The sequence below is a fragment of the Haliotis asinina genome, chromosome 1, assembly GCF_037392515.1.
Source record: "Haliotis asinina isolate JCU_RB_2024 chromosome 1, JCU_Hal_asi_v2, whole genome shotgun sequence".
Classification (NCBI taxonomy): domain Eukaryota; kingdom Metazoa; phylum Mollusca; class Gastropoda; order Lepetellida; family Haliotidae; genus Haliotis; species Haliotis asinina.
Window position 1 is genome coordinate 81,546,221 of NC_090280.1, and position 27,848 is coordinate 81,574,068.

The 27,848-nt window shown below is 37.6% G+C and overlaps 2 protein-coding genes across 2 annotated transcripts in view; one reads left to right on the forward strand and one right to left on the reverse strand.

Annotated features, from left to right (window-relative positions):
• Nucleotides 1–2,370: 2,370 nt before the first annotated feature.
• LOC137283387 (aspartate beta-hydroxylase domain-containing protein 2-like) lies at nt 2,371–5,189 on the reverse strand. Its single transcript, XM_067814852.1, has 2 exons — nt 4,349–5,189; nt 2,371–2,673 (listed from the first exon to the last, which is right to left on the reverse strand). Exons 1-2 carry the CDS (start codon nt 5,106–5,108, stop codon nt 2,450–2,452), a joined length of 984 nt encoding a protein of 327 aa, XP_067670953.1. The 5' UTR covers nt 5,109–5,189; the 3' UTR covers nt 2,371–2,449.
• A 3,887-nt stretch (nt 5,190–9,076) lies between these two features.
• LOC137271663 (dynein axonemal heavy chain 10-like) overlaps nt 9,077–27,848 on the forward strand; it is an 80,144-nt gene continuing 61,372 nt past the window's right edge. The window contains exons 1-11 of the mRNA XM_067804122.1: nt 9,077–9,409; nt 10,695–10,847; nt 12,132–12,283; nt 14,050–14,274; nt 14,561–15,381; nt 15,778–15,976; nt 17,451–17,567; nt 19,189–19,437; nt 19,691–19,867; nt 22,366–22,627; nt 26,543–26,757. Of these exons, the coding sequence (XP_067660223.1) occupies nt 9,193–9,409; nt 10,695–10,847; nt 12,132–12,283; nt 14,050–14,274; nt 14,561–15,381; nt 15,778–15,976; nt 17,451–17,567; nt 19,189–19,437; nt 19,691–19,867; nt 22,366–22,627; nt 26,543–26,757 (2,787 nt within the window). The 5' untranslated portion in view covers nt 9,077–9,192. The remainder of the gene's footprint in view (nt 9,410–10,694; nt 10,848–12,131; nt 12,284–14,049; nt 14,275–14,560; nt 15,382–15,777; nt 15,977–17,450; nt 17,568–19,188; nt 19,438–19,690; nt 19,868–22,365; nt 22,628–26,542; nt 26,758–27,848) is intronic.

A 27,848-nucleotide genomic window follows, 5' to 3' on the forward strand; every position in this document is an offset into this window, starting at 1 on the left:
ATGGTGGGTATCTAAATGTATAAGTACCTGACTGAAATTGTAAATACCAACTTAGCATCAAAAGTACGGGTATAATACCCACATGGTCAAAAGCTTATCTGGAGCTCTGAAGGATGTTTAAAAATACCACTTTTATATATAAATATATACTACAAAGGTACAAATATGACTGAGGGCCAGAAGCACACCAGGTACTTGAATTTGAACGAAAGTACTTTTTCATCTTTGACAAAAATACGGTTGTGTTCACATAACGCATGTAAGAAACATTTTCATAAACACGTGTTGGGAAAATATTTATACAAATGTCAGATACACAATCAAGATGACACGTCAAAACGTCAAATATAAATTATAAACAAATGTCAGGCATATCTACAAAAACAGAATTTGTTTAAATATTCAAAAACAAACATCCAGAAATGACCACCAACAAAGGCTCATTACATGAGACACAGTTCACAACTTCACATGAAAATCATTTTCCAAATAACCTCACACATAATGCATGTTATCTGAATAAAATTTTACATAAGAAATAGACACAGGAAGGTTGTACATTTAATATAATGCATCTAAATGCCGTTTCCTCAAATGACTAGATATAGGGTACAAATTTAAAGGGTACGTTTCAACTCATTCTTCAGTTTTGAGACAATATATTGAGTTTGAGACCAATAGGAATTGAACAGCAGGAACGAAAGCACTAAGGAAGGATTACAATACAAGGACAAAGAACTTCTTTAGAACAGCAAATGGACAAACGGATTTAACCAATCAGACAGAGGCTACTATTTAGGGTTTGGCAGGACTTGCACAATGGATTTCCTCTTCCCCGATCACAGACACTGACAATCGCAAATCAGCATTAAACACAAATATTTTCCCTCCAGTATACATGCTTAGAGATTTCTAATGACATGGTTATAATTAGCTTATATTTCCACAAGACGACATCCAGGAATATATTGACAGAAACACTATTTTTCATTCATCACCCGGAAATGATCATATGGACAAAAGGATTTGGAATCATTTAAGAATAAATGTTTTCGAGGTAAATGTTCAAATGGTATGTGCAAATGCTAACCTCTGCGATTTGTAAAGCTAAGTTCTGATTGGTCAATTCAAAAGGTTAGCTGAGACAACCTTCTTTTGGAGTTTTCAGATTCAGAGTAGCCATGTAACAAATATTCAGGGTATGAAACTCCAACAAATTTCAGCCAGACCACAGGGATGCTTAGATAAATACCAGTCGAGACCAAAACTTACCTCAAGCTGTCCTCAAATTATTTAGGTTTGACCAGTGGCATAGTTTACCTTTCAATTGGAATTCTGCATTTACATTTATGATTTTAATAATGAACTTATTATCCTGAAATATATCTTCATATACATGTCTAAATTTTCACCTGACCGTCAGGCGGAAGAAATTGAGAAACTGGCAGTCCGTGCTGAAATAATCCTTCCTTAAGCAGGCAGGCAGGTACATGTACTTCAAATGCTGCAAAAATACTGAGTCTAAGTTTACCAAGACTGCATGGTCTGGACTATAAGTTTGGCACATACACGGATTCAACACATTTCTGTTACAGAAAGCAGGGCATAACTGTAACTTCGTAAAGTCATGATAAGACTGTGTTTTTAGGTTTGGGCATCCAATGACAACAGTGATTTTAATGATAGATTTCAACTCTTAAATATCTCTGAAAACAGATAAGAAAGGAGTTTCTGATCCTTATGTTAAAAGAAAAATTGGTTACGTTAAATGCCATTGCTAAAAATACCATGGTAAACACAAAAAAAAAACAAAATGCAAAATACATACAAACTCTGAATGAAAGCTGAATTAATATTCACTCAGGTAAAGTCCACTAACAGTAAAGACAATGAAGGTGGCACACACCTATGAAGTCTTATAAATATGACCCACATGAACAGTTCAAATTCATCAGATAAAAAAATTTCACTGGTCAGTTTGCAAAAATATTTTTAAACATGCTATGGAAAATGTTGTGCAATTACATCATGGTATGTGAGTGTGTTTAGTTTCATGCCACATTCAGCAGTATTCCAACTATACGGCAGAAGTCTGTTAACAATCGAGTCTGAACCAGACAAACCAGTGATCAAAAGCAGGAACATCAATCTAGCAGTTGGGAAAATACATCATTGGGAACATTGAACATTTAAAGTTTTTGTGCATTTGATAAAATATGTCATCAAAATTTTTTGAAGGTAGGAAGAATAATATAACAAGTATCAAGCATCATGATTGTGGTGAATGCTGCGGTAAAATTACAAAGGTAAAATTGCATTAGATATATGAAAAATTAGAGGGTTTTCTGAAATATTTTTCACTTTTTAATATTGCTGTTGAAATTATTTGTCTTTTACATCCTTATTGAGCCATGCTGCTGGAACTTGTGTCACATCAAGAACCTTTAAGTCAGAGATCTGATGAAAATATATAGTTGAGTACATGTTTCAGTTCATCGTCAATGTGAGGGTGCCAGATGTCAATCATTAAGACAGCTCGTATTCCTTCTTCCCTCGTTCCTTTATGAATGACAGAGTGAGAGAAGGAATCGTCAAACAGCACAACATCTCCTTCTGTGTACTTTCTTTCTTCTCCATTGACCACCAACATACAGTCAGGGGGAACCATCACGCCTGAAACAAGGGGAAAAATGAAGATTACAGCACAATCATCCAGTTTGGATATACTGTGTTATTGCATTGATTGTTATGCATGATTGAGTGAGTGAGTCAGTTTAGTTTTATCCCAGCAGTATCATGGTGGGGGAACACCAAAAATTGGCTTCACACATTGTACCCATGTGGATATTGAACCCTGGTCTTCTGCATAACAAGCCAATGCTTAGTTTTATCCATCCTTAAGCTTGTTTGAAAATGTACGAAGCTATACCTTTCGTACAAATATATTTTCTTCCTGCCCCGTTGATTGTGTTGAACACACAAATGTATTCTGCAAACATGGTTGTATTCTATGGTTACAACTTCAAAAATAAACCAAAGATGATTCATTGTATTTGACTGGCAAAACGAGCAACTTTTTAGGCAATTATTGCTTGTAATTCAATAAACCAAACAAAAATTATGCCAAGCATGACAGAGCAGTTTCCATAGTAACCAACAACTATGTAGATAGACTTGTCAGTTTGTGTTAATATTTGAAGAATAAGTGTATGAAGTTGTTCTTTTAATGATATATATCTACAAGTGTACCCCTCTGATAAGTGTAAATTGGCACGGCTCCCACGGCCGAAAGCTATGATTACACAATGCCATTTAGAAAGTTTTCAAATGCAACATACGTCATATTTGGGATTTGGCATTGTGTAATCATAGCTTTCAGCCGTGGGAGCCATGCCAATTTAAACTTATCAGAGGTGTCCACAAAGTACGCGGTGGCTGAGTGGGTTAGGCGGCTGACTTTGTGTGCTGGCGATTAGGTCCCTGACTCTGAGGGTGCGAGTTCGAATCCCGGATGGGACTCAACCCTAGAAAGTACCAGAATTTGTTCTTTACTAAGACAGTGAAATCCCAAATATGACATATGTTGCATACTAAAGCTACAGTGCATGTGTTAAAGTAAACAATGGTAAACTACCAATCAGCATACTATCATCATAATGATAATGTCACATACTACATCGTAATTGTTGCTGTAGCTCAGTTAGGTCCATGTTAGCCTCAATGACAACCTCTAACCAATCTAGTCATGATAGGTGAACTGAAATCATGGTGTTCATTGTGTAAGACCATACTCAGCATGATGGCAAGTGTAATTAGTGTAAATGATTGTGTAAGAGCCAATCCAGTGATGACATCGTCTGGCCCACGTAACACAGATATTGTGACATGGAATGGTGCAACAGACCCAGGCACCCAGTCTCAACTGTGACTGTGATCCATTTAGATGCCTCTTACATGAAGCTTAGATAACTCAGAATCAATATTATAACCTGGAATCACTACAGGCAAAAATACAAAATCAGTCAGCATCAGTTAACTACTAGCTTCCTTTGTTAAAAGCATACCATTGTTACCTTATCAATATTGTTGTTTCACATGTACTTGCATAACTAACTGCTACCTAGTTCTGAATTCACCTGAGTAATAATATACACTGAAACCCCATATTTCACATAATACAGAAGCTGACATTCATAAATTCTCACCATTTATGGGCATCACTTAAACACTTTCAAAGACTTCCCTACAGTTCATAATCATGATCATATATTTAATCGTATAATATGTTCTTCAAGACAAAAATTCCATGACGAGACGGCTTGAATCAGGCAAAGAAAAATATACAAACCTATGTGGCACCGAAGTCTTATATTGGTGGGTCCATAATGAGGGGTGATAACAGTTCCAGGAACAATGACAGAAAAAGCAACATTTCCAAACAGATTGTTCTTCAATAATAGGTGTGACAGTTTATGAACAGCATTCCATGTCTTAGGGCATTGTTCTATTGCTTTTGTTGGTCTGCCTTGATCCATCAGGTGACAAATGGACCACATGCCATCTGGAGTAGAATTCACTTTCCATAATGATTGCACCGTGTCTTCCGTGTTTGACTTCTTCATCAACTCAAAAAACTCAGTTTTAATATCATCCAAAATCTTTTCACTAAACTGCAGACCATGGAAGTCTTCCATTTCGTTTTCATCCCACCATGGCTTAGCCTCCAAGCCAGACATCTTGAAAACACCAGGTTTCTGGTCTTCACCTTCGACTTGAGTAAATCGTTTATGTAAACTGTTTTCGATGTCTGTGCAAATCTTCAGTATGTTACTATCTCTCTCTTCGGCTTTTGGTCTATCAGTATATGCCTGATATGACAGTCGGGTTCTTGCACGCACCAGAATCTCCTTATGGGTTCGGCATCTGACACATGAGGGTGAATGGCACTTTTCAAAACTATCATCGTTGGAACCAGAACTGTTTTTAAGATTGTCCTGTATTTCTATGAGTCTTGTTTTAAAGTAGAACTTCGATAGCAAGAAGCATACGCATGTTATAGACAGCACCCATATATTTTCACAGACTGTTTCATATATCCACTCCAGCATGGTTAGGGCACCACTGGTATGATGTCAGATTGTCACGATGGCCAAAGATGTACAGGTTCCACTGTTGTATGATAATATATTTATACTCAAGACATCAGTAATGCAACGTCTAGCCTGTGCATATCAATTAAACTGAAATAGCGTACAATTAGTCTTTGGATGAACGGTTCCATATGAGAATAGTGAAACAAATTTAAAGAAAAACAAACATCACCGATTCGTGAGGCATTTTTCTTCATTTTAGACAGGAACATGTCAAGGGACGTAACTCTTCTGAAAATATTTAAAAGACGGATCTGTTCTTTTCCGAAAAAAGTGTTAGCTATGTCTAATCTGTCATGTTGATCAGTTAATCCAATCACAGCGACCATTGAGTTAGTTGTCCTGAACTTTCCCTTCAAACCATTCCTGTCATGCTAAAGCCCTAGGTGTTTGTGAGTTTGAGTTAAGTTTAACGTCACATCGGCATTACTCCAGCCATATAGTGACGAGATCAAGTCTACATTCACAGACATTTTGAGTACGAAGACCAAATGACTTTTATTTTAAAAACATGTATATTCATCTCAGCATTATTTGAAAATGGAAAATGGCATAGCACTAAAGTCAAAAGCAGGAAATTTGCTATTCACATTACGTAGTTACAATTTATGATGCATTCCTCAAGTAGTTCACAGTGAGATGGAAAACAGATATTTCAGATTTGTCGCAGCATAATGTGAATCCCTTGCAGTCGAAAGGTCCACACAGTCACACATGGGAGGTCCATCTCAATCCGTTTTCAGCACATTGTCATGAGTAAAGCAACTGTGGCCAGTGCGACATCCTCTTAACATTACCTCATTAGGTCTTGACTGACAACCCAAGTAGCATCCTGATTCCCGGGCCCTCATTAATATGCCCAAGTAGGTCTAACCAATTGTTGGTTTCAATTCAGGAAGTTTATTGCTTCCTTCTTGGTTGTCCGACCTTTCAACTTGCATGAGGTCCAAAGCATTATAACGTTTAACAGTGGACTTCAAGTCACTGTACGGGATCAGCAGTCGGGATAATGAAGCAAGTCTAGATTTCCTCGGGTTCAGTCCTCTTTTTAATCTAAAACCAATCATCTGTTTCAATAAAATATATATATATTCAGACTATGCGTTTTTAATCGCTGCCCTTTCTCCCTCTGTCAGGTCATTTACTGTTGGATGACAAACCTTTACTTATATCCTTGGTGTGGGGACATGAGATCACGTTACACTGGCTCAACAGCCCGCACTGGGCGCATTTGGGATACTGTCTTTTGGAAATACATTTTATACAAGAATGCCTCTCAACATAATAAACATGCACACGCACGTACTCACGCACGCACGCACGCACGTACTCACGCACGCACACACCCACACAATCAACACAATGTTGTCTGAGACTTCAGACAACAACTATTAACATGCACACGCAATCAAACAACAACAATACATCTATAACCCGAAAGGCCTAATTCGACAACCAGACATATTTTCTGATTTAAAAATTGCGATTTCTCCTATTTAAATATTTGGAGAATTAGTAACATCTGTACATTGCATTGGTACAGACGGATGAAGGCGCCTGAGTTGTTTTTGGTTGTTGTTTTTTGTGTGTGTTGTTTAGTGCTACCGCAACGTTCAGGTACAACAGCCATATGGGGGTGGCCTCTAAAAGATCGTGTGTGATCCAGTCAACCCTGTGCTAAACAGCATGAGCATCGATCTTTGCACTTGGGGCACGCTTACTACAAGCATTGGTTTCTGAAAACCAATTCTAACCCGGATATTCATGGGTGCGCGTAGACTGATTTTTTGTAAGCCTGGGACTGTAGATGTGATAAATAAATGATATGCCTCGTAATGAGTCTGATCACATTCTGCTTCTTCAGACATATAATATTGATGATGAAATAGTTTGGAAAATATGTCTTACCGTTTGGGGTTGGCGGTAGGTAAACTCGTAGCTTACTGGTTAAAGGGTAACGCCGATGGTTCGGGTTCCATTCCCCATGCAGGCCGATGCAATCTGTGAATACTTTTTCGGTTGTTGGAATATTGGTAAAATTGAAAACCTTAACTCACTGACTTTGTGAGTTTATGAAATAGAATTTCGATAACGATTGTTGCAATGAATTAGTATACGTCTGTGCGGCCATACGTCACTTTTAGCAAAATACGACTTCGTATATTGTACCTAAGGGAGGAATCAACGCCCGGATCTCCGCATGATGAACAAACGTCCTCGCTGTCATCCATGAAACTGTTAACTGAGAAAAGAGGTACACACACACACACACACACACACACACACACACACACACACACACACACACACACACACACACACACACACACACACACACACACACACACACACACACACACACACACACACACACACACACACACACACACACACACACACACACACACACACACACACACACACACACACACACACACACACACACACACACACACACACACACACACATCAAACTCCTTTCTAAATTTATATACTATCTACTGCTAAACCAGTGCCTGTATCTCACATGGCAGCTGATATAATTATGCTTTGCTAGATTACTAGAATACATTCAACATATGCAAGCTGTCTCCCTGATGTCCAAATGTACATTTATCAAATGGCCTTGTTATTACCCGAAAGCATCGTGAGGTGAGGTAACATGGTGTTAACGTGGTACTTACGAATATATTGCACATATGACGATGTTCATGCGTGTGTATGCGTGGCTGCTTGTTCTAGCCCAGACTTAACTGGTTTTATAATGCTAGCTCACTGAGATACCGTGCCGCAGGTAAGCATGAATACCCTACTCCGAACCATGCAGCCAGTCCTTGTTGTGCCCATCAATGCCTAGCCAAAATGGAGCCAATAAGTACCGTTTTTTAACGTTTTTACGTCTTTTGGTATGGCGCCGCAGGGGATCGGAACCGCGACTTTCCGCTCTATTGGCGGTCAGTTTATGTATTCTCTGATGGAGGAAACAGGGTGACTAAATACATATTTGTATGTACCTTGGATGACCCTTCATGGCTGATGCTGTCACTGAAATGATTTCCCTTAAACACATGTAAAGTCTAGTATTTTTTTCAGCTGAAGTATAAGAACACATTGTTTTGATGAAATCTATGATTTTTTAAACAAATTGCAGTGGTCTACCATGCAATTACATTGATCAAATTTTGATCTCATATCTAATAAGTAACGTTACGAGTAAATCATGGCACACATAATAATGTATGGAAAACATCATATATAAAACATGTATAACACAGCGAGGAGGTAAAAACATATATATGCACATAAAAATAAAATAAAAAATTGATTTACATTGTACTTCTCAAACATTTTAATCATTTGGATAAGGAGATCTAACGACCGACTGGAAAAGGTTATTTCTTGTAAAGACACGCTATCGGTCTGAATACATTGCCAAATATAGTTTAGAAAACTACCTTAAGAATGAACTTTTTGCCATCCTCAATTGGGCCTCATGAGTATACCGACCCGCCGGAAACCAACGAGTTATGAGTATTTTTACGATTGGATTATTGTTTCGACAATAGCTTAGTGAAGAATAAAGAAATTGAGAAAATATATTCTAAACAAATAATGGCAATAATTTATAGGTCTTGAACCCATATTTTATCTTCGGTGAATAGTGGTTTCCCATAACAACGGAATGTAACAACATGGCTGCCTCCATGTTTACGCGAAAATAGTTCTCATTTTCATCCGCGGACACCTGCTTTCAGCTTGAACTTACGAATGAAACATCAAACTACAATGGCAACATTTTTATTATACTCAATAGTACATACCTACAAGTTTGTTATGTGAATTATGATATAGGAATATTAGGATGAAAAGATGTATGAAGTTGAAAATGGATCTATTTTATACGTCGTATGAATATAGCATTGCCGTCGTCAACGCTAATGTTTATGAAATGACCGAGGGAACCCTTCAGTTACTCAAAGAACTGTTCAGTATGAAATAACAATCAGTGATATGCATTTGTGAAACACGTGAATCAGTAACTATGGATGACCCACGAATCGAATGGATTCGGAACCGAGTGCATCAATCACTTGATATCAATGAAGTAGAAGTTTTCGAAGAATTGTTGGAACGGGATGATGGTGAAATAGAAAGACAACTTGGAAAATTCTTGAATGACACCCCAGATGACAATGAGTCCTCGATTTTGTTTTACAAGATTGTTCGAGAGGAAGAGGAGGAAGTTGAAGTCGAATGCGGTATAATATTTAACTGGCAATGTTGTTGTTAAACTTCCCGACGCCAACTTAATAAAAGAGGAGACGTATCTTAATGTTGATAATGAAAGAAAAGAATGTCAATCAAGTCATGTTTGTTCTCTCGTCAGCGGTGGAAATTTGCATTAGTCCCATAGTCCTTGGCAAATTCTGAGATGTTAGTAGGTATAATAGTTATTTCATGATCGTCAGTATCAAGACTGGTGGACTAAAATGTGAGTTTCTCTGCCTATGGCAGCTTGTTGAATGTCAGTACCAATACCCTTGAGAATTTGTCACAGGCACATAGGCATAAAATTTTGAATGCATATTTAGCCATGTTGTGTTTTGTAAAGCTTGTCATGTAGTTGTAGCATTGATAGTTTCAATAATGAGGCAAAATTTTGTATTTATTTTGTTTTGTCAGATCAATTTAGTAATTATACTCCAGCATTATGATCACTGGAATTTATGAAAACATTGCCTGTGCACGCAAATAACCAGAGAAAACTCCTGTTGCAATTCCTTGTGTATTAATTTAATTTTGGAAGTCATCCCTGATTATGCTAAAGTTTCCAAATATTATTATGCCAAGTAATTTATATGAACTAATAACAGCTAGTGGCACTTTCAGCATGCTGACAAACCCACTGATTACATAATACTTAGCTGCTGTGCCAAAGAAAGATATAACAAGTTTTGTGTTTATCATCATGTCTGAGATAGTAATATAAACAGGGCTATTTTATCTGCATGTGAGATGAACATGTTTTGGGATATTTCCTGCTTGAGCGCGAGTTTTATTCATTTAACAAGTCAAGTGATTGCGATAAACAGAATTAGTATGTTCAACATAATTGTCTCAATTCATAAATAGTTTTGGAAATAATCATCATTATCTATTTCCTGGCAAACGAGGAAAGTTACCTGACAGGTAACCCATATTAGCATGTATGAGTGCTACCCACTTGGCACTTGAGTGGTTGTGTGCCAAGCGACCCCAGTTTGTCCCGATCAAGTATAGTTGATACACCGACCATTAGAGTCTTATAAGCAAGGCATAAGCAGCTGTGCACAGAATCAGCTTCATCATGAAGCCCTGTACATGCACTACCCTCCATCTTCTCTCCTTTTCACAGACCAAACGGGTTTGTTCAATACCGTGCACCGCCTCTGGCAGTTCAAGTTATCCTTGTTTGCCAGTTGAACCTTGTTTTTGAAGTGCTTTCTATTAAATAACTCATTAAGGCAAGAAAATGGCTAATTCTTTATGATTAATGTGATGCAGAGCCGGAGATTCCTGACATTCAGCAGGATGAGGAAGGTGCTGAGGGAGACGGGGATCCTGCAGCTGGAGAGGAGGATCCTGCAGCAGAGCAAGCCCTTCCAGTCTCCACCCCCACAGGCACAGAGAGGGAGGAGGAGACACCCAGCAGGAAAGGTCAGTGCATGCAGTGATGATGATAACAATGACTGACATGGTTGTCGTAAATGTTATATTTCTCATCTCTCACCCATAAACCAGGATTTGTATGGGCTTGGAAAAGCCAAAACTTGAACATTTTACCTTGAAAAGGCCCTGTATTCATTTTCGTCTTGAGAAGGCCCTTATTGCTGGTGATTTGCCCTAAAAAGGTCCTATATTTAGCAATTAGAAGAATAGAGGAAGCTAATACATAATATAAATACCTTGCAATGACAGTAGGTGTTATTTATCTCCTTTGTGAAGCAGGATTTTACCAGTGCAGCCATGTAGCAGGGGTTAAAAAATCACATTGCCTGATAGCAGGACAAGTCTTTTGTCATTTTGGGCAGTCAAATAATGGTATCTTACTTCTCTGTGGGCTACTAGATGATTTCCACTTACGATTTCATTTCATATGTGCTCAAAATATGGCTATTAAATTTCGCAATGATAATAAAGTAGGGTTATCTTTCTTGGCTATTTGTCACCTTTCCATAAATTGTTCAGTAAACATTAACATCAGACAACATGTAAATTTATTCTTTCATAATTTCATCAATATGATTATGTCATAAAAATTAGGGTAAGTGGAAAATTAGTCAGGACAGGTTACTTTCTTAAAGATTTAACATTACTTTTTCCTAAAGTGGTTTTCAAAAATAAAATTGAACCTTTGTGTAGCTCAGAGTTATCTCCATCTGATGGTCAGTCCCACTTTTGTCAGCCTTGGTTGTATTCAACTACTGTGTTATATGTGTTATCATAGATCCTTATATTGTTCATTAGGCTTTGAAAAGCCCCTAAAATGACCTTATATGTAATGGCTGATAATCTGTATGAACCCTGTTAATCAGTGTCTTGCTTAAAACCATTTACATCTATCAATTTGCTCATCCAAATGTACTCATGTTCTGGACACAAATGAACAAAAGTGGAAAATCATGAGAAATGCTCCATGACCGTGTGATGTGACAATACTCCATTAACTGAAACACCAATCCTCTATATAAATTAACTGTGTGAAAGTATCCAGAAACTCATGAGATCGATCACTGGTTTGTCTGATCCAGGCTTCACTTGCATACTGTTTTGTGACCACTGTGAACATGGATACATTGAATTGTGGATTATTAAGCAGCATGAAAACAAGCAGATTAAAAATCAGAGTCCTTACATGTCACAGATCAAGTTTGTGCATAGTATACCTGTTCAGGGATGCAAACAATGCTGAAATAATGTTGGATGATGTTTTGTTTTTAGGCAAGAAGAAACGTAAAGGCAAAGAAACACCCTCCGAGTTGGAGGCTGACACTCCTCGAGAATCCGAGCCTGAAACAAAACCTGAAGCTGACCCAGCTACAGAGGAAGGACAGGGTGAAGATGGAGAAGAAATAGAAGTTGTTCAGAGAACGGTTAGTACAGAATTTGGTTAGTTCAAATCCTGAAATATGTGATGAATTAACAAATGGCCTTCTAACATACACATACACTATGTCTAGAATGAATCTGAAAATGCAGGGAAACTTATCATACCTCAGAATTTACTATCTGTCAATTGGGCGATCACATGTCAAACCACCACTGGTATCCATTTTTTAGTTAATGTCAGTTATTGCCTTTTGCTCTTCAATGTTTAAGTGGCACAGATGAAATATTTTCACAGTGCCCAGACAGCATTCCAGAATTCATACAGATATTACTCATATGATTCATTTAATGGAAAATGCGAAAAATTTAACCACTTCAACTAGTTGAAAAAAAATTAACACTCCATGTAATGTTAGTCTCACCTCTGCTACTTCCGGTACTAGGCTCAGGTTTGAGGCACCCTTTGCATAGGCCAACATGTTGCATGTGAGATGGAGCCCAGCTTACTTCCTGTACCAGATTTCTGATGATAAGTGGAAATTATCACAAGTGGCCAGAAAATCTGAAATTTACAGGTTTACATAATGTGCAAGTATGATAAGTTAGTTTAGCTTTAGTGGTGATTTTTGATTGACAGTCAAAAGATATAAGTGTTTCATCTGGTCTTGATACAGAACTTACAGTCCCTGTAGACTAAGTACTGCCTGTCATGTCAGTGGGGAATTAAACAAGTACATTTGCCATAATGCAATGGAGAAACAAGGGAATCTCTGTTCTTTATAATACTTGTCATTGGCACAGTTTGAATTAAAATTCAATTTGTAGCAAATGATGAAAAAATATAGTCCTTTCAGATCAAGTATTATTGTTAGCAAGTAGTGATTATCAGTTTATCTTGTGAAATATGTTCACCGGTGGTCATGAGATTCCTCTGATTGGCTGTGACTGACACAAAGTCAGCCGCCTAGCCCGCTCAGCCACCGCGACTCAGCCACCGCGACTTCTAGGCGGCTGACTTTGTGTGATGGCGATTAGGTGCCTGACTCTGAGGGTGCGGGTTCGAATAACGGATGGGACTCAACCAAAAAAAGTATTAGCATTTGTACTTTACTAAGAAAGTGAAATCCCAAATATGACATATGTTGCATTTGACCACTTTCTAAATGGCATCGTGTAATCAGAGCCAGGTATGGCTGTCAAAGTTTTGGGAGGTTACCGTGCAATTTCTACTCCCTGATCGAGAGCATCTAGAGGATTAATTAGTACAAGATTGCATGTCCTTGATTGGACTGCTCATAACAATTCTGGTTTAGACAGCATTAATTACAGTTAAAATTTGCTTGTTGTCAGAATGGATGAGACAGGTGCAGGATTAGATAATGTTAACTTATAATGATAATATTGTGAAATGCCGGGTCCAAAATTTCATGCATCTTTTGGCAGTGTGCCAGATTAGACAGGTGCGGAATTAGATAATGTTAACTTATAATGATTGTAATATCATTGTAAAATGGCGGGACCGGAATTTCTTGTGTATTTGACAGTGTGCCAAATTAGACGGATCCCGGATTAGATAAAGCTAACTTATAATGATCATAAAATTGTTGTGAAATTGTGGGACCAAAATTTCATTTGTCTTTTGACAGTGTGCCAGATTAGACAGGTGCCGATGTTTGCAGCATTTCAGGCTTGGAATCTATTCCATTTTGTATATTTTGCAGTGACAAATAACATGAACAGATACAATTCATGTCATAAGAGACCTGTTTAATTTTCTACATTCACTGTCACTCCTTACTTCGATTTACAGAAGATCATCATTCAGAAGGTGTTGAGGACGTATCTCTACATGTGCTACCAACACCTCCCAGAGGAGGTTGCTGACCAAGACAGCGTCTACTTCCTGCGTAACACTACAGGCATGGTGCCACTACCAAACACACTGGATGAAGCCAATGAAATGCTGCCAGGATACTTTGAGTTTGGTCTTCTCAATGGACACTCACTCGTCATGTTGGAGCAGATCATAACACAGGTAACAGCCCACTTGTTGTTTGTTGTTTTGTTGTTTAGTTGTTGAATATAATGCGCATCAATCATGCAATGTATGACAGAAGCTGTAACTGTTGAATCAAAACCAGAAAATCAAGTGATTGACATGAAGTACTCTTTGAGCTGTAATAAGTAAGCAGTGAAGTTTCAAATTTTATAGCTAGATAATACTGACAATGTTATTGTTTTTTGTCACAGGCACACAACCTAAAATCGTAGGTAAAATGTTTTAATTGGTATTAGTAATGACAACTGGTTTACATTTCCAGGTTTACATGCCTCTTCTGTCATACAACCAACATAAAAATGGTGATGGTCGGTTAGGGACTAAGATGTCTGACCAGAGATCAATGAGTCGGCAGGACACACAGGTAAGCCAGTCAGATGTTGGTGAGGAGGAAAAGGATGAAAAAGAGGTCAACGTTGCTGAAACACGAGCTCGGGCACTTCTGCGAGATGAGTTCTTGATATCCATGCAAAAATTTGCTTCAAGCATCAGTCGCACTTTGCAACAGATTGAAGGGGAGGTGCGCCTTGAGGTACCCGAGGTTGTGATCCCAGAGAGTATCGAGGAAATCACAAGTAATCAGGAACTGTTACAACTTGTTCAGGACAAATGCAATGAGTGGGCTAAGCAAGTTCAAACAGCCCTGGAACACCAACTGAAGAAAGTCCCTCTTGGGAAAGGTCCTCTTGCTGAGATCGACTTTTGGCGAGAACGAAATGCAGCTCTTAGTGCCTTGACCGAACAGCTGAAAATTGTAACAGTTCGTCAAATGTTGGACATGTATCTTCAGATTGATTTAGATTTTGAGGACCCAAGGACAGGGTTGAACAAGTATTTTGTGGAAGCGAAAGACAATGTTCGGTTCCTGTCTACACTTGAAAGACATTTCAAGAATATTGCGCATGGCGCTACATTCCAGATAGTTATTGAGACGATTCCGTCCATGATGAATGCTTTACGGATGGTTTGGATCATTTCACGGCATTACAACAAAGATGAGAGGATGGTTCCTCTGATGGAAAGGATCGCCCTGGAGCTGGCTGACCGGGTGGCAAAGGTTATAGATATCCGGACATTATACAGGTAGGTTAGGTTTTATTTATATAATAATTGCATTAATCTATTTATGTTATCTCCATATAGGTTTTTTCCATGATTGCTGATTGATTAAAGCTGGCAATAATTATGGCTTTCTACACTCTTGAAAGAAATACCATTAGTGGAACTAAAATACCATTGAATGTAGCTTTAAACCCAGGTAACTGATTTTCAGTACAGTTGCATCCCTTTGTTTTGACAGGATTCACTGGTCCAGTGTCTGTTAAAAATCCTTCACATTAAGCTTGTGTGCTGTGATCCAACAGTACTACTTTGTACTATTGCAAACATGTTTAAACCACTGTGTCATATTACTGACTATTCATATCTAATGATGAACTTTTGTTACATGCTTCTTAAAGATCGAAATTGGTTTTCCAGAAATGGCACTGAGGAGGTCAAACAGAAGACGGAAGAAGCTAAGAAAATGTTGATGGTCTGGAAGGATTCCTACTTCGATGTGCGAGCAAAGATTGAGCAGTCTGGACGAGACCAGAGATGGGAGTTTGATCGGAAGCGACTATTTGATCGGACTGAGTACATGGCAGGCATATGTCAAGACCTGTACAATGTGGCACAGGTCAGTTTTGGAATGACCCTTTGAACCCTAGTCACTGAGAGACTATACTTGGGCTGACCTGTCAATGCATTTGTATGTGGACAGACGAACCAATATTTGGCCTAAACTCTGGATTAAACATCAGTAAAAGTTCTCAGAAGGAATTTTAAAGTTCAATTTCAGAATTTATATTTGTGTAGTTTGAATTTATGTGAACACTTGGCCAAGGTCATTGATGATTAGAACTACAATAATAAGGGAGCTCTAATCATTATTGGCCATGGCCAAAGATAAAATGTATTGAATAATCAATTCAGTGTTAAAATATCATAGAAACTGAGAATGCTAAAGAAATGTTATAATATTCCTATCTTGAACATTCTAGCATTATCAAAAAATATTCTTGTCAAGAACTCTAGGGTTTGAGTCCTAGATGGATTGCTTGGATGAAATTCAGTGTGGGACTTAAGCAGCTACCCTGCAGCCTGGTTTTAGCAGAATGATGTTTGATCAAGTAGGCTCAGCCAGCTACAGTAACTGTAGAAACACTGTTGTCAGCAGAAAATGCCAAGAAACAAATTTGAATCTGTATTATTTGTAGATTATACCCTTTGTCATGCTAACAACTAGTCTCTGAAATGAGCATATTTTACTGAAAAAAAGTTTATAGTAAAGAAAAATAATATATTGAAATGGAGCCCTGAGACTTTCTTCATCCTGAGGAATAGGAAATCTACACTTGCCACATTTTCTAGACTTGCGTGGGCTTTCTTGGATTTATTTGCTTCAGGGTCTGTATCACAGAGAAACTCTTTTTCAGAAATATGATAATTAAGTTTTAGTAAACAAGGAGAAATCACTAACCTCCTTAACTAGTTGCAGCCTTTGTGTTGATATCAATGTAAAAGTAATGTTGACCAATAAAAACTTGTATCACTTGTCGGACTACCTTTGGAATACAGCACCACGAACCATAAAAATATGTCTTAATACCCCTTTGCATAATATTATGTGCTTTTGTTCCAAATCACGTTCTTGCAAAAAAATGCCCTGTGACACTGGCCTAGCAACACAGTGGTCTAGCTCAGCAAGTGTGTATTAGCTCCACTCACTGATGTTTCATCTCTATTACTGGCAAACAAGGATAAGTTGGACTGGCGCAGAGAAGGCGTTTATGAGAAGTAGGCAGTGCACGGCAATGAGCAAACCCATTTTGCTTGTGAAAGGGAGAGCAGATGTAGGCTAGTGCACATTTTTCACAAATATGCTCCTATTTATTTGTATTACGAGGTGCTGAGGTGTTGTATTTTGTATTTTTTTCAACTTAGCAAGAATGCATTACACCACCACATTTTGCCATATTCTCTTATCCTCAGTGTTGGTCAGTCACTATGACTTGTTACATTTTGAACAAAATGTTTGTTTTTTTCTTTGGGGTGCGTGCAAAATGTTCTGCCTGTCAATATTTGTATACATGAATATTTTTTGTCATCAGGTCCTTGAGGAATTCTACAACATCTTTGGTCCAGAGTTGAAGGCAGTCACTGGCGACCCTAAAAGGATTGAGGATGTGCTAACAAGAGTTGATGCCCTAGTTACACCACTTGAAGAGGTAATTACTCCAGTGATCTCTAATTGTGAATGTTACTAAAGCAGATACAGAGCCTCAATGTTAACATTACAGTCAGGCCGCATTAGTCCGGACCTCGACAATACGATTCCCGCGATATCCGAACAATAACTACCTGTCACCAATCTTGTTTACTATGAAAACTCATTATCTGTTGATTCAGTAATCCGGTGCTTCAGTTTCCGTATCCGGACGCTAATCAGTGGTAACAGATTAGCTAATTACACACAGTTTTGCTTCATTAATCTGGCGGTACATCAAAAAGGTTCGAATAATCCCTTCACACCATGAGCCCCATTCAGTGGTAATTGTTAAGTGACATTTCCGAGGTGAAGATGTCGTTAGTTTGTGATTTTGATCATTTAGTAGGTCTCACTTTTGGTTAGTTGGAGTAATACCAGTCATGCTTACTTCCTGTATAAAACACTGATCGTGTCAAAATGAGATCAGCTGATGCTTGTCAGTCATAATGGCAAGACCCGCCCCTAGGCGTAAAATGTGTGAAATTACTGCCGTACAAAAAAATAAGAAATTTGTAGATACAAAGAGAAAACCCGAAAGCCAGTTTTGATCTTATGTGAAACATTTTGGTCAAGATTTCTGACATTCTATCGGCAAGAGCACAATTTCGGACATCGGATATGGTTTGTGATTGGCTACGACCATTTGACAGACAGATGCAATCACGTGGTTGACACGTGATCTTACTTTGTGACAATGGTGCCAGGCATAAGTGTGCCAATGACCAACATGAAAGTTCATTTCATTCACTGCATTTCATCCAGTGTGCCGACCGGCCACAAATGCTTAATCTCCGCGAAGCACTGAGTCCGAAAACTGCCTGGTTCGAAGTGAAAAGCTCCATCATTCAGAACTGTTACCGTCATGTAGATTTCTTTCACAAGTGAGTTTTGTTACGTGTATGTATAATCTATTGAGACATGATTATATGCATTGATTAGTTATTATATGAATATTCAAGTTGTTATGTCTACAAACTGTAATAAAGTCTTTTGAAACTTGTATACGTTCGTATATTTTTATATTGCCATGTCAAATGGAAGTAACTCTACTGTAGTTGTGTTCATAAAAGTTCGTTTCAGCAGTCCGTACGTTTCACTATCTGAACGTTTTTGATGAAAAACAGAAGTGTCCGGATTATCGCGGCCTGACTGTATATCTGATCCGTTATTTTTGCTTATTTTGTTGGCTGAATGTTTATAGGCTTGTGATGAAAGCAAAAGAATGTGCATAAAATTTCAAATCTTGCCTTAACTTAATGTCTTTAAAAGTATTGGAATGTCAGCTGTTGTGAAGTATTGTTTGCAAACAATAATCTAAACAGTCTGAGCTACTATTTGTTGCCATAATCCATCATAGAAGTTTCTGCTGAAAAATTAGTTTCTCATGTTTACTTGAATCCTCATTTCTAACTCCTTTCTCACTGTTAGTTGTAACAGTGTTGTATTTCCCATTTAAAGTTCATTTGCATTGTCCCCATGTTAGAGGAACAGACATGTCAGTCACATAATTTTGGAGTAAGGGGATACCTTAAGTTTGTTTCATCCTGCTTTATAATTGATGAAATTTGTCAAATTTTCAGGTGACCTTTGACCCCTTCAGTCAACAAGACCAGAAACACTGGAAACGGGTGATGGAGTCCTTCAACAAGGAGGTCCTTGCCATCGAGGGAGAGGCCAAGATGTTCATTGATGAATCATTCCAGTCACTTCGTTCTGCAGAAGGAGCTTTCGACATGTTGCTCAATTTTAAACACATCAGGTCACGGGAGGCCATTAACAACCAGATGATGCAGAAGTTTACTGACATTTTGTCCCAGTATAGCAAAGAGGTGATTCTCTTAGACAATTTGTTTCATGCGATGAAGTATAGAGTGGGGTGTCATGAATGGTCCAGACTTGATTATTAACTGCCACCATTTAGTTGTAATGCTGCTTTGTAGGGTGTTAACAAACAAACAATGACAAGAGATAGGTTGAATATAACCATGAGAGCTTGTTAAGCAGAAATTATGGAGACCCAGTATTTCTATAGTGGAAGAAACCTTGTCTGCAACATTCAAATGAAAACTTTCATTTCTTCAGGTTGAGATCATGAACAACTTGTTCAGGAACTACAATGAAAATCCACCTCTGCACAAGAACAACCCTCCTGTGTCAGGCTCCATCTTTTGGGAGCGCTCACTCTTCCACCGCATCAAACACACAGTCATCCGCTTCCAGTCCATGGAAGACATGATGGCTTCAGAGAGAGGAAAGGCGGTAAGTTCAGGTCCAAGAAAGCTACACAATATCATTCTTGGATATTGCAAGCACTTCAAGCATTGGGTAAAACCCCCAACTTTTCAGGCATCATGGAAATATTGCATGATGTTACGATGCTGTACGTTTCTATGGCAACATTTACCCTGTGAATTGGCTCTGTGAAATATTCAGAGAATAGCAACTCTGGCCTACCATACAAACAGTGAACAAATCATCAAAACTGAACTCATATACAACAAAACTGAACTCAAATAAAAAAACAGAGCAAAAATCACCAGAAATTGCCACAATATCCTTTCAAACCGAGACAAACCCCCTGTAACAGAAAACTAATCGTTTGAAATGGAAACAAAACTCGCGTATCAGCTACAACAGTGCCTGAGAACGGTCGCTGAACACACAAAACGGCAGTCACAGCATCCAAAAACGGCAACCATAGCATCCCGAAACGGCATAAATATCATCAAAGATGGTGACGAGGTGAGACGAACAGGCTGTAGTCAATGATGTTTTTCATCACCATGAGTCTAATCTTGAAAATTTGATGTCGGGATTTAGCACATCACCCACCTATTGTATTAAGCTTCAAACCTATGTTCATACTTCCCAGTGTTAGGCTTGCAATGTCAGCGACACACTTTTTACAAATATGGAAAAGTCATAGAACAAAACAGATGATGTCAGTATTGAGAGTGACGACGTTCAACCTTGAACTTTGTCCATATAACCTGCCGCTGATTTTTCAGAGCCAATCAACATTAGAGTTCCAGTTGATGTTTCTATTGCTGTATGTTGTAATTTATGGTACAGTTGGCACCAGGAAGAAAATGCATAGTGGCAAAAGTACATGTGACAAATGTGAGTCAGACACATCGTCAATATTGAACCCAAATTCAGACAAGCCATATGTGATTTAATATCAAGAGCTGAGCTCCTTGACATCACTTTACAACGGGCATGATAATGGTCCATCGTCAAGCTGTTTGGGGACATTATCAAGTTACAGTAGCTGGGTCATTTCTGATAACATGCTAGCATTTTAATGCTAATTCTTTCCATTATGGCTATAAAAGCGGCATAAAACCATGCTCACTCACTTGTGATTTGGTGCGACACTGAAAGAAGCACAGTGTGTCACAGGGATCAAAGCTAGAACCTGTAATTTCAAATTTGATTTGACATTTTCTTAAGTACAACAACATCTGATCAGAATGGTTACATATCAGGAAAAGTTCTGTAAGACAATTAAAATTATTGTCCATTTACTCCATGTGGATTCTGGGTTGAAATATTTCTCCATCATTCTGGTTGAAAGAGACAGCTAGATGGATTAGAGAGTGAAGTTTGATGGTTGAGGTAACTTGGTTTGAGTGGCATTTGGAATTTGGTGTAATGATGAACAAGGAGACTTTTGTGGATAAACAACTTCTTTAATATGATATGAGTTACTTTTTGGTGTAAATTTTGGTCTAAACTGCTGATGTACTGATAAGCATTAATCACTGTCACTCCTCTTCATGTCAAGCATGAATATAATACTGAATGTGACACCATTTACTATCTTACTGACAGTGTCCATCAGTGCGTGTATTCACTAAAGGACTTTAGTTATCTTGTTATAGTTGTGAACAAGTCATGTTGGATGTGTGCCGACTGTGTTGTCCAGTAACTCAGACCCGGGGGTGATAAAATAATAACATTTCCATTTATGATGTTTGGGAATTTCCTCAAAGTCTGAAGTAGTTTGAACGAAAAGGAAAATGGCATGAGAAACACACAAATGAACTTGTTCATAAGTTTTAGAGTTAAGTAACCTTCCTTCCATGTAAGAGATGGATTGCTCATAATTTATCCAAACTCCTTGAGTTTGATAGATTTTTAGATAAATTTTCAGCAAATTTTCATTGTGTCTATATTTTTTTAATGTAATATATTCTATTTATATAGCACCAAGTTCCAACTTGGCTGCTCATTGGCACTTGTTTTTCCCTCGATCGTAAAGATGTCAGTCATATTATGATTCTCAACACCCTCTGGAATACACAACTTTTGCACCAACATGGGGCACCAAGTTAATGTGGCTTTCCTTCATCCTTATAAGGGTGGATGAACTGGGACACCTAGTCACAGTACTTTACTGCATGTTCTTTTACCCGCAACTGGGTGTTTGCACATATTTATGTGGCTACCATCTGGTCATTTACCAAAAGGTAATGGCTTCTTCTGGTGCAACCCCTGTACCTCAAGCCCACTGGATCACTAGCATGGTGCCACCACCGCAGTATTTACAAAATATTGTTTATTGACAGAAAATGATATTGTTTTTATCTTGACTTGTTTCTGATTGGTGGATAAAAACTACTGTATTTGAATTTTATTTTTGACTTTTCATTTATTGTAGTACTAAAGGTTTTTTTATGTATATCATTGTCTTGATGTGTCATCAGATGCTGAATGCAATATAAAACAGTTTGCTGTAATTTTCAACACTCCAGTCCAGAGCCAACTACCTGCGTGTAGGCAAACAGATGAAAACATACGAGGACCAGAAGTATGAAATGTGGAGGGAGACAGTGGAACAGGTGCTGCCATCTCTGCTGAAACGGAATCTGCTAGTGAAGCCATCCCATCTACAGAGTCATCAGCTTCATCTACAGCATCAGCTGCAGCTTCAGCAGCAGGCTGTTCATCAACAGCAACAACAACAGCAGCAGCAACAACAGGGTGGAGGTGATGAAGCAGGGGAAGATGGAACAGGTTGGTGTTGTCATTTTGATTTGAAAAAATATAGTCATCACCAAGCAATAGTAAGACAGTTGAAGGTATACTGAACAGCTAAAGAAATGCAACTCTTAGTTTTTGTTAAGTTTTTAAATAGAAGAGGCAAACATAAACACTTGCTTTTATGCGATTTCACATTTTCGAAAATCATATTTCTTTTGCTGTTTAGTATGTATTGGCAAAAAGAATGTGATGTTACACATGTACAAAAATGTACGGGTACAAACTCTCTTCAAATGAGATGCTTCATGCTTTTGTAATTGTCATCATGAGTTGTTTGTTGTTAAGTCTTAGATCTCATATACCACTGTTTTGTTATAAATGTTTATGATCGCTTGCACAAACACATTAATTCTAGCATATTTTCATATCATTAAAACATATTCCTTTTGTTCTGTAAGCATGTATTTCACAGATTTATTCTTTATATACCACAGATGTTTTGCTAATTGTTATATGTTACATTGATGTTGGATTTCACTGATATGAGCACAGTGGTTTGGGCATGAAGCGTGAGGCTTGTGTTGAAAAACATTCGTTGGGCCGATTCACAAAACCATTTGTAGCACTGCATCATGTGTAACCCTATGATGTACTGCATAGTGTTTTTGACAATAAAATTACGAATGCTTTGTGGATCAGGACCCAGCATCATGCTTTCTTATTGCCTGCTATGAAAATATTTGTCACATGTGAAGTTTGGTCACTTGTCACTTGTCACATATGTATTCTGTGCTTGTTCAGTGGTGCAGTCAGAATTGACCGAAACAATAGCACAAACCCAGGATCAAGATGGTATGTGAAGGGTTTGGTGTGATGTGTGCACATGGTGGCAATGTTTTCTTCTCCGATTTTTAGTTTGGAACCTCCTGGTATACGGTGTTGTTACTCTCACTGCATGGGGCACTTGTGGTTTTAAGTTACGTGGTGAAAAATGACCTGCAAACAAATGTCACAATTCAAAAATAGGCTTACATTAACAGGTTTGAAACATCCAGAAACAGATAAAGAAATATGGCTATTTTTCATCATTGGCCTGAATATTGATAAGATGTAATTGCAAGAAAAAGAAGACCTCTACTGTCAGTGTTTGGATATAATCATGAAATAAAGTTGTCCTAATGTTAAAATCCAACTTTTTGATTTAGACATGACATCCATAAGCCATTGCAAGCCTGGCTTCCAATTTCTAATACTGTCGGAATGGAGCTCAGCTCAGTGAGAATCACTGTTCATTATGCATTCTTTGCATGATGCCATACAAGGATATTTTGCTCATTTTTGAATTGTGATTCAAATGCCACTACAAGATTATTTTTTAACTTTGTAAAGTAAAAAATTTTAATTGTATATACTTTTTATATAAAGATGTGATGATACTGTTTGTTTTTCTATTTCTAGTGAAACTGGTTTATTTTAACAACTGCTATGGGCAGATTGGAAATAATGTCAAGTTATTTATGAAAAATATTCATGGCATGACTTGTAGTCAAGATACTGACATGTGAGATGTTTTTTATTCCCCGGCATGTAGTGCGGAGGATATAATCATCCTTCCATTCAAAATCACTTTGTTTCTTTGTTTTGGACTCAGTAAATCATTCATCAAAACTTGTTACATGTATCAGTCAGATCTTGAAGTTGTGCCTTCTGCTATTTGCAGATTTGGGGCATTTGTATCTTTCATGATTTCCATGGAAAGGATTTGGACTGAGTCTGAAAAAGATCAAGTGGGACTTTAAGTAACTCTCAGTCTTAGATGATTTGTTCTTTCAGATTTATTTGGGGAGATTTGTCATCTTCTGATGAATCATCTTTTCATCTGACCCTGGATTGATATGTGTAGATTAGAAGTATCAGCTGTGTAGTCCTGGTAGATGGTGTATGTTCTGTGTTGTGCTGTGTTTGTACTTGTTGATCACTCTATCATAATAGCATTAAAGGAGCATTACTCTCTGTTCTTAGTAAATATTATATAAGCTTTAATCATTAAAGGGGGATTGCTAGCTGGTCTTAGCAGATTTGATATAAGCTTTAATCGTTAAAGGGGAACTCTTGTCTCAGTAAGTTTGATATAAATTTAAATCATTTAAGAGGATTACTTTCTGGTCTTACCAAATATGATGTAAGCTTTCAAAATCTGCCTTGGTCAGCTGTGTTTCAAACCTACATTTAGCTAGTTTCTAATTTTGTGAAGATAACATGCTGGATAGGAACAGAGCCTGATACCACAGAGCATAGTCCCCTGTTAATGATGTCAGTGTATATTAATGTGAAGTAATTATGGATTTTGGCTTATTATAATTTATGATAAGTTGTTATGAAACGGAGATCGAAAGCCTGTCTGATTAGTCAGCATGAAGTAGGTCGATGATGATGTCAGTCCACAACTGGTATTACCACCATCTGATATGATAATTTCAAAAACATCCTTGTGAATTTCAATGAAATTGAGCATGAAGCTAACATATGTGGAAGGTCAAATTTGATAGTATGCTAAATGTTCAAATTCAACATTGATTTTTTGTCTTCATTATTAAAGTTATCTTGGAACTGTTATCAAAAGGTATTTCAAAAACAAACATTTATCAATGTTCATACTTGTTCATGGTCAACAATGAACTCACTAAAGAGAGAGAGACAAATTGTCTGAGATTTTCCCCCATGAAAGTTCCGGTCTAGATTTAAGGTCGATGAAAAATCATATGGTCCTGCTCGCTGAGTTTGTTGATTGTCATTAATTAACTTTACTTTAGAACAAGGGCACAGGATGACATCTTTTATCTGGAATGTTTCTAAATATTTCTCAGTGTAACATTAAATGGTTATGTTCACATGTTCATATTTTTTTAAATTGTGTCGTAAGAGCACAGTGTCACACATTTTGAACAAATTATTTTAGCCTATATTTAATGTATTGGGGATATGCTCAAAAAGACTTATTATCTCTTAAGACTTGCCTGAAACTGATAATTGACATCGAAAATTGTCGCATACTGTGTTGTCTTTGTTTGCCTGGCTGGCCTCAATCACAAGTTGGGTTATAGCATATTCTTAAAGAGCTTTTCAAGGGACATAACTCTGTGGGGTTCATTTGAACTTTTTGATTTAATATTATATTCTTAATACATAATTTTGGTGAAATTTTATGATAGCATTCCTTAGGGTTGATAGTTGTTATTATTGATGCAAATGCTTTCTTTTATTTTTAGAGAAATGAGATTCAACTGACATTGTGGCTTTAAAATTTTACAAAAATTGGGCACGATTTCTCAGCAATATGTCACCTTTGAACATATTTATACAGGGAGTTAAAAAAATCTGTTTTTGGTTGAGTATCATGAATGTGCCTCATTATAGTCCTTTGTTAAAAATGTTTAGTGTATTTGTTTGTGAAATGTAGATGTTGGTTCCCTGAATGTGAACAGAAACAGTTTATGTCAGAATATAAGACAATTTAGGTAGTGTAATTTCTATTTTAAGAACAATTATTGTTAAAATCGTTCGAATAACATGTGAATCTATTATTGTTATCAGGCAAACGTGGGCATCATTCAGTAAGAATTGTTGAAATATTAGAATTTTGAATGATTCTGTAGCTATCCCCAACCCGAGAGACCATAGACCGATCTTTTGCATAAAATGCAAGTATTACTGTCTTGTGGAAACACAAAGTCAAACACAGATAAGCACTTACTAAGCTTTTATGCTTAATGTCATTCATGATAATAGCTATGGGAAGGCCTTTTGATTAATTTAAACTGTGAAATAACAGTAATCATTCTCAGTAGTTGTAACCAGTAGACAGTATTATAATACACTGGCTGTGAGAATAACAGTTGCAGTTTCCTAATTATATGTCCATTTAGTAATTAATAAGTCTGTTCACAGGTAACGCCTTCCATATTAAGTATGTGGTGGACTTTGACCCTCAGCTAGCGGAGATCGTGGCGGAGACACGCTACATGGAGCAGCTGGGGTTCCCGGTGCCGGAGTTAGCACGGAATGTAGCTCTTCAAGAGGAGAAATACATCAAGTATGTAGACGGACTGAAGCATATGCTTATCCGCTACCATCTTCTCCTGGCATCGCTGGACAATGCTGAGGTAAGGTCAGATTTGCAGATAATCTGTTTGCCTTGCAAGTTGTCAAAACCGACAGCTGTTCAATCCGGCAAGTTGTCAACACTGGGATGAAATTTCAGTCAGCTACATGGCTAATATGTTTATCATCATTTAAATGCTCTATTATTCAAGATATCAGCATGAAATAACTGCCTGAATGTGTTTATAACAGTAATCAGCTCTGTCTAATCTGGCGTTTGGCGAGAGGTCAGCCGGATGTGTGTTGTCACCAATTAATCCAGCATTGAAACTTCACTATTGCCGACGAAGATATTTTTATCTTAGTTCAGTATACTGGTACATGTATTTAGTCGGTATAGCTCAAGTCTTTGTCTTTTATTGTCAGTGTGTGCAGTAATTGAGAGAACCATGTGATACAATAATGTACATTGTATATAAGAGTGACAAAACTGATTCATTTCTAGTTAAGGTAACTGTGTCATTCCTACAATCCGAAACCAGATTATTTCTAAATTCACGGTGACAATTTAGACAGCTTCCACAAGGTTTGCTTGAAGTGCAACATTTGAACGCCATGACCCAGTAAATTTTGAGATTCTTTTGTAGAAGGAAAGGGACCCCTTTCAGAAAGCAATCTTGGTACTTTGACAGTCATTGATATTGTTGCATATTGTAGAAGCACTATAGACTGCAAGTGGGCCTAGATGCAGTTTAGAACTGATTTTCGACAAATCATGCTAATCATAAGGGGTGACTAACATGATTGGGTTGTCAGACTCACTGACTTGGTTGACACATGTCACAAAGGCATGGATTGATGCTCATTCTTTTGATCATGGGATTGTCTGGTCCAAGCTCATTTATTTACAGACTGAATCCATATAGCTGGAATATTGCAGAGTGCAGCATTAAACAACAAACAAAATATACATCTGTTCAGAGACTAAGAGCTTAGTAAGTCAAGAGCAGCTAGGACGTTAGCTGAAACAGCATTTCAAGCAGAATTAATTTGTTTTCAGTTCAGTTTCAGATCCAATAGAGAATGCATTGGATACCAAATCAGTCCCCAACACGTTGCCAAACACCAAGTGTGAATAATAACATGAGCTTAA